The sequence below is a fragment of the Tamandua tetradactyla genome, chromosome 13 (assembly GCF_023851605.1).
Source record: "Tamandua tetradactyla isolate mTamTet1 chromosome 13, mTamTet1.pri, whole genome shotgun sequence".
NCBI classification, from domain to species: Eukaryota; Metazoa; Chordata; class Mammalia; order Pilosa; family Myrmecophagidae; genus Tamandua; species Tamandua tetradactyla.
Genome location: NC_135339.1, coordinates 58,584,326 through 58,599,265, shown reverse-complemented (window position 1 = coordinate 58,599,265; position 14,940 = coordinate 58,584,326). Strand labels below are relative to the sequence as shown.

The 14,940-nt window shown below is 35.1% G+C and overlaps 1 protein-coding gene across 3 annotated transcripts in view; it reads left to right on the top strand.

The window, feature by feature from the left end:
* The window catches only part of ARHGAP19 (Rho GTPase activating protein 19), a 91,148-nt gene that overhangs the window by 13,317 nt on the left and 62,891 nt on the right, over positions 1–14,940 (top strand). The window contains exon 1 of one of the 3 annotated variants that reach the window (XM_077125627.1): positions 7,916–8,013. The exons of the other annotated variants lie outside the window; for them this stretch is intronic. Within the exon in view, the coding sequence (XP_076981742.1) occupies positions 7,985–8,013 (29 nt within the window). The 5' untranslated portion in view covers positions 7,916–7,984. Of the gene's footprint in view, positions 1–7,915; positions 8,014–14,940 lie in introns of those variants that run through there. 3 annotated transcript variants of the gene reach the window in all.

Genomic DNA, 14,940 nt, shown 5'->3' with positions numbered 1-14,940 from the left:
ACCCCCCCCCCCAAAAAAAAAGACTGTGTGAGAGAGAAATCGTATCTGAGCAGCAAATGAGGTTCTCTGGGAATGACTCTTAGGCATAATTATAAGTAGGCTTAGCTTCTTTTTTGCAAGAATAAGTTTCATAGGGTGAGACTCAAGATTGAGGACTGGGCTTATTAGATAGGTTGTCTCCAGTGTTTGTGAGAATATCATGAATTCCCAAGGTGGGGAAGTTTAATATTTCCTCCTTTCTCCTGTCCCTCAAGGGGACTTTGCAAATACTTTCTTATTCTCTGGAGGGCCACTCTTAAGTGTTGACATTAGGATGTAGACATTATAAAATTTTAGTCTGAGAAATTTGACATTGTTTCCTGAAATTTTGTTATACTACTTACCAACTTTAATTTTCAGTTTCTGGTAAAGAAAAACAGCCAACTTGAGCACAAGGAGCCTGTCTTGTCCTCGTTCTTTATGTTCACCTTCAGTGATACCATTTTAAATTTGATATGTAGAAAGAGGGAAGAATTTAGCCTTTTGTTTATACTTGTATACATTCCTTATCTTAGACATTTGAAGCTATGTATCAGAGCTTTATGGGTTGAAAAAGCAATAAGAGTACATCTCTCAGGGTGGTAAGTCTGGGTTAGACAACTTTAAATATAGCTCATATTTTTATAGATGTTGCCAAGCTTGTGGTTCTTGGAGAACAAATCCAGTTAAGCAATTTACTAGGGAGGGAACATTTAGTTTTGTGGGTATGCAGTTTTGGTAGTAGTCAGCCAAAAGATATATCTGCAGGATACAAAAGTTTTTTTTTTTTACTGCCTTGAAAATTGCAGATTCATAGATTCAACATGCCTCAAAAGTACTTGCATTTCATTTTTCTGGAATTGATTTTTTCAGCTGTGGAATCGCAGATTCCAGTCCTTAAACTAAGCGTTTCATCTTACCAGTAGAGGCCCATCTAGTGGTGAAAGTCATAATTGCAGACTATAAATGAGTTATAAACGTCAACCTTTTTTTGGTGATTGTGGAGTTATCCAAAGTCCAGAGTGATACTAAATAGAATTGCTGAATCATTATATTGATATTAGTCTCCAAGATCTTAGAGCAGCTAGAAGTAAAAACCTAAAATTGTGGAATTGTAACCCATACCAAACTCTGATATCTGTTCTACAACTAATTGTTGCAATGTGCTTTAAAATTTTTTTGCTTTTTTGGTATATATGTTATTTTTCACAAAAAAGAAAAATTTCTTCTAGCCTCTAGTGTTTTGGAGCAGCTAGAAGGAGAAATCTGAAATAGTGGAATGGTAACTCATTAAAAACTCTGATTTCTGTTCTGTAACTGCTTGTTGAAATGTACTTTGAAAATCATTGTTTTTTCCCTTCTTTTTTTGTATATTTGGTGTATTTAACACTGAAAATGTTTTTTTTTTTAAAAAGCAATTATACACAATAAGTCTAAAAAAAAAGAACAACATTGTGAAAAAATCTTTGAATATGCCTCTATTTATAGACCTTGGGAAAATTTCTGGAACATTCCTGCCATTAGATCTTTTCATGTGACTCGAATTATTGTCTTCCCATGAAGTTGTAGAAAAGGAATTGCTTTGTCAATGGGTAGTCACATTTAAGGCTACCCACAACTTGCTTTCCAGAATAATTTTACCAATTTACATTCCTATCTGCACTAAGTATTTATTTTTCTGAATGCTTGATACCACCAATCATTACAATTATTTTAAAACTTTGCCAGTTTAATAAGTGCTAAAATATCGAAGGCAAATTGTTGATAATATTAGGACTCTTGTGATAGGTACCTGAAGTTTTATTTTACTTTTTTTCTCTGTTTTTGCGGGTGTTTAAAAATCACAAGAAAATTTAAAGTCTTATTGTTATTCTAATTTTTTACTTAATTAGTCATGAGTTTGGAGAATTATTTATAATACACTTATTGGCAATTTGAATTTCTACTTTTGTGAATTAATGTTGATAAACATAGTTCATTTACCCCTGAAGAAATTTTTTTTTTACATATTTTTAAATTTAAGGAAACAAACAATACACTTAGAGCCACCAAAAATGGATATCTTAGTTACCTTAACCATGGCATATTTAAATAAAGTATCCATATAATCATTGTAAAGCCAGTGTTTGTGCAGTACGTTTTTCATAAAACAATTTAAAATTAAAGCAGCAAGGAAAATACCTGTATATTCAGATAGCAAAGTTCTTAAATTCTAAGTATTAAAAACTAACTTAGATACTGTTTGATCAGCTGTCAAAACTGTGAATGTTTTAATGTGTGGTAGAATAAATAGATGTATCTAACAGTGATGTACAAAATGATCATAATGATCCACATCTTTTCTGATGCTTTGTATTACATTATTTTAAAATTTTCCTCATTTGAATGGAAAAAAAAATTAGCCTTTTTGAGGGGTAGGAGGTCTTGCCTATGTCACTCCTTGGGATAGTTGCCTAGTATATGCATTTAAATTCTGGGGCCCAGGGTATCTGTATATGCCTAGCTACTAATTCTCCTGCTTCTGGCCATTTATACAAAAACTTTAACTGTGAAGGAATTAACCTTTAGCATATCATACTTCAATTTTCCATGGTAGTTGTATCAAGCTGTAGCAAGCTTTAGATCAAAGTTACTTGGTTTCTTAAAAAAAAGTATCATGAAATATGATGATTATACATACACATCACCTGGCTTTAGAAATCTTACTATATTGCCATATTTGCTTTGAATTCTCCTGCCCTCCGCCCCCATGGTGCAATGATTTATAATGAAAAAATTGCTAGCATCCCAGAAACCCCCCTCACGTTGTTACTGTCAGAAAACATGATCTTTATTACCTCCAGTTCCTTACATGTGTACTTTTTTTTTCCCATTTCAAATCACTTTAATATATACAATTCAGTGACATTAATTATACTCACAATATGGTGCTTCTATCACCACCATCCAGTACCAAAATTTTTCATCACCCCAAAGAGAAATTCTGCACCCTTTAAATAAAACCTCCCCAATCCTCACTTCTCCCGGTCTCTAGTTACATGTGTACTTTAAATGACTTACCTTCTGTTTTTTTGTTTTTTTTAAAATTTTTATTATTAAAACCAATCAACATACGACACGAACATGAACATTCTTATCGTATGAATATTTCATACTTGGTGTGCAATCAGTGGCTCAAATATCATCACATAGTTGTATATTCATCACCACGATCATTTCTCAGAACATTTACATCACTCCAGAAAAAGAAATAAAAAGAAAAAAGAAAAAACTCATACATACCATACCCCTTACCCCTCCCTCTCACTGACCACTAGTATTTCCCTCTACCCAATTTATTTTAACATTTGTTCCCCCTATTAGTTATTTATTTTTAATCCATATTTTTTACTCATCTGTCCATACCATAAATAAATGGAGCATCAGAACAAGTTTTTCATGATCACACAGTCACTTTGTGAAAGGTATAACATTATACAATCATCTTAAAGAAACATGGCTACCGGAACACAGCTCTACAGTTTCAGGCACTTCCCTCTAGCCTCTCTAATACACATTAAACTAAAAAGGGGTTATCTATATAATGCATAAGAATGACCTATAGGATAACCTCTCGACTCTGTTTGGAATCTCTCAGCCACTGACACTTTATTTTGTCTCATTTCTCTCCTCCCCTTTTCGGTTGAGAAGATTTTCTCAGTCACTTGATGCTGAGTCCCAGCTCATTCTAGGATTTCTATCCCACATTGCCAGAGAGGTTTACACCCCTGGGAGTCATGTCCCATGTAGAGAGGGGGAGGGTGGTGAATTTGCTTTTTGTGTTGGCTGGAGAGAGGCCACATCTGAGCACAAAAGAGGTTCTCTTGGGGGTGACTCTTAGGCCTAATGTGACTCACCTTCTTACAAAAATGAATTTGTTTCTCTGTTTGATGTAGGATCAGGCAGGCGTAACTATTAAAGACCATGTTTTCTTATGGTAACAATGTCTTCTCTTAATCCATAGCCTCCAAAAGTAATCAATATCCTATAATTTTGTGGTAAATACGTCTTTGCTTTTCTATAGAATATTACTACTTAAGGAAGTATCTCTAAACAATATAGGTTTGTCATTTTTAAGAAATTTGATATAAATATCATCATATAATATGTAGTTGTCTTGTGTGTATTTTCTGTGTAGCTTTTTATGCTCATTTATGAGATTCATTCATGATGGTGCACATAGTGGAGTTTGTCCAGTTTCATTGCTGTATAATATTCCATTGTGTGTACCACAGATTTTTTTAAGCCATTCTGCTGGACATTTGGATTGTATTTAGTTTTGACTGTTTAGAAAATAAAATATTGCTATGAATATTCTTGTACTTGATTTTTGGTGCATATGTGGTTGTGCATGTGAGGTATGGAATAGAAGTGCTGGGTCTTAGGGTAAACTTTTGTTCGTCATTGGTAGTAGATAAGACCAGACAGTTTTCCAGAATGGTTTTACCAGTTTACAACCCCACTCTCAATAAAAGAGAGTTCCTATTGCTTCCTCTCAACCTTGGTATTGTTAATTCCTCTCAACCTTGATATTGTTAATTTTAATTGTTTTAGCCATCCTGGTGGATAATAATAGCATGTTGCTGTTGCAATTCCTTGATCGCTAATGCTAATTGAACTTTTTTTTCGTGAGTATACTGGCCAATTGGCTATCATTTAAATGAGATTTTATTCAAATTTCATGCCCATTTTTCTATTGTAGGAATTGTTAATATTTTCAGGATATGAGCTTTCTTTGGCTATATATATTACAGATATCATTTCCTGCTCTGTGACTTGCTATTTCATTTTCCTAATGGTATTGACGAACACAAGTTCTTAATTTTAGTAAAGTCAAATGTATTGATCTTTTTCGTTATAGTTTCTACTTTTTATGTCTTATTTAAAAAATACTTCCAAATCCTGAGTTCAATAATATTTTCTTCTATATTACCTTTTAGGAGATTTATTGTTTTGCTGTTCACCTTTAGATCTAAAATTCATAATTTGTTTTTAGTATGAGAATGGAGGTCAATTTTTTTTCTTTATAGATAGTTAAGGTTTCCTAGCACCATTTAAGAAAAAGATCACCCATTTCTCACTGATTCTCAGTGTCACTTTTGTTCTGAATTGAGTAAAGAGAGTAGAAGGAAGGAAATCATAAAGTTAAGAGCAGAATTAATGAAATAAGTAACATACAGTAGAGAGAGAGAGAGTCCACAAAGTCAAAAGTAGGAATCTTGAGCAAACTAATAAAATTAATAACCCTCTGATAAAACTTGTAAATTAAGAAAAAAGAGAAAACACAGTTTACCAAGGAGGGGGACATCACTACAGAACTGGAGACATTAAAAAGATGTCTTAAGAGGAAGATTTAAATAACTTGATGCCAATAAAGTTTGAAAATCTAGGTGAAGTAGGCAAATTCTAGAAACATAAAACTTAACACAAGAAGTGAAAAATTTGAATAGTTCTAAAATACAAAATAAATTGGATAGTGTGTCAGTTTGAAAGGATTATGTATGTACCCTAGAAAAGCCTGTTTTAATCCTGATCCATCTTGTGGAGGCAGCCCTTTTTTTAATCCCTATTCAGTACCATAGGTTGAAAACTTGATTAGATGATCTCCACAGAGATGTGACACACCTAGTTGTGGATATTAACCTTTGATTAGAGGGAAATGTGACTCCACCCATTCCAGGTGGGTCTTGATTAGTTAACTGGAATCTTTTAAAAGAGGAAACATTTTTGAAAGAGCCATCAGAGTGACAGAGCTCATGCAGCTAGAGACCTTTGGAGATTCAGAAGGCCTTCGACCCCGGGGGAGCTTTATGAAAAAGAAGGCTGGAAAGAAAGCTAGCAGATGTCACCATGTTCATCATGTGCCTTCCCAGTTGAGAGAGAAACCCTTTCTTGTGTGAAGGTGGCCTCTTGGTGCCTTAATTTGGACATTTTTATAGGCTTGCTTTAATTGGGACATTTTCACGGCCTTGGAGCTGTGGATTTGCAGCTTAATAAATTCCACCTTTTTAAAGGGCTCTTCTGTTTCTGGTATATCGCTTTCCAGCAGCTAGCAAACTAGAACAGATATATAATTAAGAACTTACCCACAAAGAAAACTCTAAATCTAGATGGCTTCAACAGTCAATTCATTCACACATTTAAGGAAGAAACAGTACTGATCTCATAAACTTTTTCAGAAAATGGAAAAATAAGACATTCCTCAGCTAATTGTATAAAGCTAACACACGTTGATACAATACCTAATTAAGCTATTACAAGAATGGAAAATTAGAGGACAGTCTCACTTATGAATATATGTATAGAAACATAGGTAAACTATTAGCAAACTAAATTCAACAATTAATATATTAAAAGAATAATACATTATAACAAAGCTTGGCTTATTTCAGAAAGGCAAGACTAGTTGAACATTAAAAAAATATATCAGTATACTTAACGCATTAACAATAAAGGAGAGAAATCATATGATCATCAGTAGATGCACAAAAAGTATTTGATGAAATAAAATGCTGATGTCTTAAATAAATAAATAACCCTTAGCAAACTAGCAATAAAAAGAAATTGCCTGAATCTGTTAACTTTTGCTAATATGATGAGTGAGGAAAGATATCTTACAGTTTTTTATTTGCTTTACCGATAACTAATGAAGTTGAGCTTATTTTCATGTATTTATTAGTCATGTAGGTCACCTGTACTATGCATTATATGAACATACCCTTTGCCTCACTTTCTGTTGAGTTAAATGTCTTTTAGTAATTTTTTTAGACATACTGATAAGTTCTAAATACTAATTCTTTGTTAGTTATATACATGGTAAATGTTTTTGTCTAATCTATGCCTTTTATTTTGTTAACCACTTTTAAAAATTCTAGATTGTATTTGTTTGTTTATTATGTGTGGGTAGTGTGTTCACATGGTTCCAAAATCAGGAAAATACGAAAGAGCATAAAGTGAAAAGTTTCTCTTTACTCCTGTCCCTCTTTCATTCTGTTCCCCTCTCCAGAGGCATTGTGACCTTTTACTTTTTTCTTATGTTAACTTTGTTTATAATGTCATTGTCGTACACAAGTTTTAATTTTTATGTAGTTAATTGTATCAATCTTTTCTTTATAGATTATGGTTTAATGTCTTGTTTAAGAAATTCATCCTCTGCCCCATTAATTTACTCTTGATTGTTTTCTAGAAGTTTAATTTATTTTATTTATTTTTAGTGTTTTTATTATAAACAACAAACAGACATACAAACGTTCTTGACATGGTTACAGTCAGTGGCTCACAGTATTATCACATAGTGTGTATTCATCACCATGATCATTTTTTTTTGAACATTTGCACCTTTCCAGCAAAAGAAAAAAGAAAAAACTCATACATACCATACCCCTTACCACTCCGTTTCATTGACCACTAGTATTTCAATCTACTCAATTTATTTTAAGCTTTGTTCCCCCATTATTTTTTATTTCTTATCCATATTTTTTACTCATCTGTCCATATTGTAGAGAAAAAGAGTTCTAAAAGTTTTAAAGTTTGGCTTTTCATATTTAGATCTTTATTTGGTCTGGAATTTTGTGTGTGTGTATGTGTAAGGACCACTCTTCTCCCCATATTGTAAAAGTATTTGTACTTATGCTCTTCACATTATGTGGTTGTTTTGTCTAATACAACTTTCAGTGGTGATGGGAGTCTGCGGGTGAGCTTCATCTTATCAAATCCAATGAACTCATCCAGTTTTTTATTTTTGCTTTGTTCCTACTTGTAGATGAGTTTCAGAATCCTAATGAGCGCTGCCTTTTAGACCCATAATGTGCCCTTGTGTCCTATAACATGTCTGGAATTTATGTAGGCTGTGCTGGGGCAGGGAAAGGAGGTTTTCTTTGTCACAACAGACAAGCTGAAAGCTTTTTCCTGTCTCTTCTATTCACCAATGCCTCATCAGAAGCTTTCAGCACTTATGTAAGAAATTTATTTATTTTTCTTGAACTTGAGTTTCAAAATAAGCAAACTTAGTGTTTATTTTAAAATAAAACATTGTAGAATAGGATATGTTTTTATGCTTAAATATAGTATTTTTTCTCTTTTTGTAATCAGAGATAAGTAATATTTAAATGAAATCTCTATGTTCTTAAACATATTCTTTGATACTCTTAGCTTAATATTGTATAGTTGAAGAGTAATGGACTTTGTAATGGGGGATAACAAAAAACAGGTATTCACTAATACCTGTCTTTCTGTTCCATCTCCCTATCTCAGACATTGTCTTTCCAAATGCTGTCCTCTCAAAAAAAAAAAAGAGAGATAGGAAAAAAAGCACTAAGTTTAAATAAATTAAATTGGGGCAAAACAAATGGAATGAACATGGTAGGGGGAGAAATTGAGATTGCATAAGTATTACTTGTATGTTAGGACTCGCAAGATTTTTGTTTCTTGTTTTTCTTGTAAATAATTAGGGGCAGCCTTGAACCTGTTTGCTTTTTTACCTATGCAGACTCTTTAGGAAGAAGCAGTTTGATGGCTTTTAGGAAGAATTCTGTGGCGAAATGATGTAGCTAGGACTTTGTGCTTTTAGCTCTTTTCTCACCTGTGTATTTGATCCAGTCAGTCAACTCTAAGTTTTAGAGTCTTAACTGAGTTTTATTCTGGGGATTAATAAAATAAAGAACTGTACATTTTATGTATGTTTGTGTGTCTACTTTTGGAATACAATGGATGTTCTTCTTGTACTTTTATATTTTAGAACCGATTTGATCTAAAATAGAATTTGTTATTCAGAATTAAAAGGGAAGTGAATTTCATCAAATTATTAAATTTTTAGTAGATAAATTATAATAGTCTATTCCATTGCTAACTCATTTCATGATTTTTTGGTACTATCTGTAGAGTAGTAATTTCAATGCTGGTGATTATAAACAGTAGTTATATTGACTCTTGTTTTTTGACTGAATTAAACTGACATTTCAACAAAAAGAGGCTCTTGTTAATGGTTTAAGATGAAGTTGTTTCTGATCCTAATTGGTTTATATTATAATCATTGGCATCTTTAGGTTTATACAGGAAAGATAACCTATCTTAGTGTGTAAAAAGATTGAGGAGACAAACGTTTTAACTTTCTTTAGTAAATTTTGACTTGAGAACACGTATTCATAGTTTTACATTTTTATGTGGATTCTCATAATTCATTATCACTTTAGAGAAAATCTAGGAGCCACCAACTGAATATTTGGGTTAGTGATTAAAATTATGTAACAATTTTGCAAGGAAGTGGCAATGAACTTTAAAGTTTACCCATACTTTGTTTTCTTATTTTGTTTTTTTTTGCATGGGCGGGCACCTACCCATACTTTGTTTTCTTAATGATATTATTAAAAATTATCTGTGTATCATTGGCAAAGTATGTTGTAGATTAATTATATTTAGAGGTATCATTTTTCCTGGAATAGTACTTTGGTATCTAGGGTGTAGAGAAAGACTTTTAAGTTGTGATTGTTTTTATTGTGGGAATATTTGTGTGAGTCAGGTGAATTTTAACTTTGGCTCACTGAGATGTGATGACTTATCCTTTCTGGCATGCATTATATCTATTCATCAGTTTTATAATAAATGATTGCTTATAATACAAACATTAGAATAAGCTATTAGAGTTAATTGATAATAGAAATAAGTGGTGTGTTTGCTACAAGAGATGGAATAACAGGGTTCTTTTTTTTTTATTTTAAACCTCCAATTACATTCATTTCAATATATTACTAAGATGTTTATTCTGTGCCACAACCGTGAGTTACAGTGTTTATGATTTGCAGTTTCAGTTTGTACATATGAATTTCACTAACACAAGGGGCATTTATTACAAGCTATCCATAAAAAGAAAAAACTCCACCTTCATAGAATGCTGAACATGGTAGGACTTAAAACAGATTAATTCCATGAGGTTTGTAACAGTTTAGCCATTTTCTAAATGGCAGCATGTAAACTTGTTTATTTAATATATGAGAGCTACAACTTTATTCATAGAGAAATTATGCACTGACTTTCTTCTACCATTCTTTTCACTTTAGCTCAAAAATCTCATTACATACTGGCTCTTTTTTCAGTGAATTTGAAAGAGGGGAGAAAAGGAAGGTGTGCCAGTTTGAAAGGATATATGTCCCCTAGAAAAGCCATGTTTTTTTTTTTAATTTTTTATTAATTAAAAAAAAAATTACAAGAAACACAAACATTCCCAACACATAAACTCAGCAATTCACAATATCATCACATAGTTGCATATTCATCATCATGATCATTTCCCAGAACATTAGCATCAATTCAGAAAAGAAATAAAAAGACAACAGAAAAATATAACAAAGAAAAAAAATTTTACATGCCATACCCCTTACTGATCCCTTTCATTGATCACTAGCATTTCAAACTAAATCTATTTTAACATTTGTTCCCCCTATTATTTATTTTTATTCCATATGTTCCTCTCATCTGTTGACAAGGTAGATAAAAGGAGCATCAGACACAAGGTTTTCACAATCACACAGTCACATTGTGAAAGCTTTATCATTATACAATCATCATCAAGAAACATGGCTACTGGAACACAGCTCTACATTTTCAGGCACTTCCCTCCAGCCTCTCCATTACATCTTGGATAACAAGGTGATATCTACTTAATGCATAAGAATAATCTCCAGGATAACCTCTCGACTCTGTTTGGAATCTCTCAGCCATTGACACTTTGTCTCATTTCACTCTTCCCCCTTTTGGTTGAGAAGGTTTTCTCAATCCCTTGATGCTGGGTCTCAGCTCATTCTAGAGTTTTTCTCAATCCCTTGATGCAGAATCTCAGCTCATTCTGGGATTTCTGTCCCACGCTGCAAGGAAGATCCACACCCCTGGTAGTCATGTCCCGCGTAGACAGGGGGAGGGTGGTGAGTCTGCTTGCTGTGTTAGCTGAAGAGAGAGGCCACATCTGAGCAACAAAAGAGGCTCTCTTGGGGGTGACTCTTAGGCTTAATTTTTTTTTTTTCAGAAATGGAATGGGTTTTACAAAGAGAATTTAATAAGTTAGAAGTTAACAGTTCTAAGTCCATAAATATGTCCAAACTAAGGCATCCAGAGTAAGATACTTTGGCTCAAAGAAGGCTGATCTGGGAAGGCATGTGGCTGGTGCCTTCTAGTCCTTGTTCCTGGCTTGTTGCTTCCACTTCTGATGCTGGTAGTTTCCTCTCTAAGCATCTATGGGCCTTCACTTAATTCCTCTAGGACACAACTCTGGGTTCTGGCTTGCTTAGCATCTCACAGAAAGGCACATGGCAAAGTCTGCTGGGCTCTGCATCTCCAAACTTCTGTGTCTAGGTATCTGCTCTCTCTGTTGGCATTCCAAGCATCTTTGAACATCCATGTCTCTGTCAACTCTGAAGCAACTGTTCTCTATATATCTGCATCTGATGTTTCTCCAAAATGTTTACCATTTTACAGGACTCTAGTCAATCTTAGGCTTAATTTTAAGTAGGCTTGACCTATCCCCTGTGGGGTTAAGTTTCATATGAACAAACCCCAAGACTGGGGGCTCAGCCTATAGCTTTGGTTGTCCACACTGCTTGTGAGAATATCAAGAATTCAACTTGGGGAAGTTGGGTTTTCCCCCGTTCTCACCATTCCCCGAAGGGGACTTTGCAAATACTTTTCCACTCACTGATCAAATCACTCTGGGATTCATTGGGGCATCACCCTGGAAAAACCAACAAAATCTCATGTCCTATACAAAGTTCCATGTACTTAAGGTGTTCAATTAAGCTATCTACATAAGTTATATTAGGAGATGCACTAGTCAAAGTATAGATTTGTACCAAATAAACATTTTTTGCTTTAGTCTCACACATTAGTTGAAATTTTTAGCTATTAAGTACCATCTATTTTCAGCACACTGCAGTAATGACATTCTTTTGTTCTTCCTCATGGAAAAACATTTTTAAAACTTGTACATTTAGTCTCTATCATTATACACTCTAGGCATTCCTAGATTACACCATCTCAATCTTTATCGTCTATCTTTCTTTGTGATTTCATTTATGCCTCAGCCCTCTTCCCTCTATCATTCTCACATGCAGCTTCATTCAGTGTTTTTACATAATTGTATTGCAGTTAGGTAATATTGTGCTGTCCATTTCTGAGTTTTTATATTCAGTCCTGTTGCACAATCTGTATCCCTTCAGCTCCAATTACCCAATGTCTTACCCTATTTCTATCTCCTGATGGTCTCTGTTACCAAGGAAATATTCCAAGTTTGTTCACTAGTGTCAGTTCTATCAGTGAGACCATACAGTATTTGTCCTTTTGTTTCTGGCTAATCACACTCAGCATAATGTCCTTAAGGTCCATTCCTGTTGTTACATACTTCATAACTTTATTCTGTCTTACAGCTGCATAATATTCCATCTTACGTAAAAGTCAGTTTGTTTAGCCAACTGTCTGTTGATGGACATTTTGGCTGTTTCCATCTCTTGGTAATTGTTAATAATGCTGCTATAAACATTGGTGTGTAAATGTCCATTTGTGTCCTTGGCCTTGTGTCCTTTGGTAGAGACAGCATATGGATGGGTCCTGTTTTTTAATCCTTTCTGCCAGACTATGTCTTTTGATTGGAGAGTTTAATCCATTAACATTCAGTGTAATTACTGCATGGGTAGTACTTTCTTCTACTGTTTTGCCTTCTGGATTTTATATGTCATATCTAATTTTCCTTCTTTTTACCTTTACTCATAGTCTTCCTTTCTACACTCTTCTCCACACCTCTCTCTTCTGTCTTCGTATCTGTCTCTAGTGTTCCCTTTAGTATTTCTTGCAGAGCTGGTCTCTTGGTCACAAATTCTATCAGTGATTTTTTTGTCTGAAAATGTTTTAATTTCTCCTTCATTTTTGAAGGACAATTTTGCTGGATATAGAATTCTTGGTTGGCAGTTTTTCTCTTTTAATAATTTAAATATATTATCCCACTGTCTTCTCGCCTCCATGGTTTCTGCTGAGAGATCTGCGCATAGTCTTATTGGGCTTCCCTTGTATGTGATGGATTGCTTTTCTCTTGCTGCTTTCAAGAGCCTCTCTTTCTCTTTGACCTCTGACATTCTGATTATTAAATGTCTTGGAGTATGTCTATTTGAATCTATTCTCTTTGGGGTATGCTGCACTTCTTGGATCTGTAATTTTAAGTCTTTCATAAGAGTTGGGAAATTTTCAGTGATAATTTCCTCCATTAGTTTTTCTCCTCCTTTTCCCTTCTCTTCTCCTTCTGGGACACCCACAACACGTATATTCGTGCGCTGCATATTGTCTTTCAATTCCCTGAGTCCCTGCTCATATTTTTCCATTTTTTTCCCTATAGTCTCTGTTTCCTGTCAGATTTCAGATGTTCCGTCCTCCAGTTTAGAAATCCTATGTTCTGTTTCTCGAAATCTACCATTGTAGGTTTCCATTGTTTTTTTCATCTCTTCTACTGTGTCTTTCATTCCCATAAGTTCTGTGATTTGTTTTTTCAGACTTTCAGTTTCTTCTTTTTGTTCTTTCCTTGCCTTCTTTATATCCTCCCTCAATTCATTGATTTGGTTTTTGATGAGGTTTTCCATGTCTGTTCATACATTCTGAATTAATTGTTTCAGCTCCTGTATGTCATTTGAATTGTTGGTTTGTTCCTTTGACTGGGCCATATCTTCAATTTTCCTAGTGTGATTTGTTATTTTTTGCTGGCATCTAAGCATTTAATTACCTTAATTAGTTTATTCTGGAGGTTGCTTTCACTTCTTTTATCTAGGGTTTTCTTGCTGGATGAATTTGTTGTCTGTCTGTTCTTTGACATTCCATTCAGCTTTATCTGGACCTTTAGCTTAAGTTTTGTTTAACAGAGGAGAATTTTTCAGTTCTTGTTTTCTTGTTTCTTGCCCTGCTTGTGTGGTGCCTTCCCTGCCCCACACACTTAGGAGGGTCTACTTAGATATTATAGACCCAGCCAGATTTTCCCAGACCAAACTGGCCTCCTATCAGGAGGAAAGAGTCACCTGCATCGGTTTTCCCTGAGGGTGAGACCCATCAGGTTGAAAGACTTTCCTGTGAAGTCTCTGGACTCTGTTTTTCTTATCCTGCCCAGTATGTGGCGCTTGTCTGACTGTAGGTCCCACCAACATAAGATCATGTGGTACCTTTAACTTTGGCAGACTCACCCTGCTGGGGGCATGGTGGAGACAGAGGAGAGGTTGTAGGCTGGTTTTAATGGCTTCAAATTACCAAGCCCTGGTGTCTGAATTCCTTGATGGAGGGATTCCACCTGAGTGGGGCTTCACCCCTGCCCTGGGATAGGCACAGGTTCCAGATAAGCCCCCAAAAGAGCTCGCTTCTGCCTGTGCCTGGGCAGTTGCAGCCTGAAAAGTCCTGCCGCTGTATCCAGAGGCAGTCAAGCCTTTGTAGATACACAGCCACAAAAACCTCTGTTTCCTTCTTTTTTTTTTCCCCCTTTTTCTGTCGGTCTTGCCCCCTTGGCGCCGGGGCAAAAATGAGCAACCTCCGGTTTGATCAGGTTCACCTAAGCTGGGGGCCTATTTTTAGTAGTCAGAATTTGCTAATTAGTTCCACAATTGGTGTTTGATTGTGCCCAGTCCCTGCTGCTGGTAAAGTCCTTTCCTTTCCCCTCTGGAAAGTGGCCTGTGGGCGAGGGGCGCTGACCACCACAGCTTTGGGTACTCACGGTTCTGGGGGGGTGCTCGCAGCCGGTCCAGCTGGTCCAGACTGGGGTACGCTGTGTCACTGACATGGCCCCAGGAGCTGTTCTGTACTGTTTCTGGTTATTGAGTAGTTGTTCTGGAGGACGAACTAAAATGCGCATGTTGTTAAACCACCATCTTGACC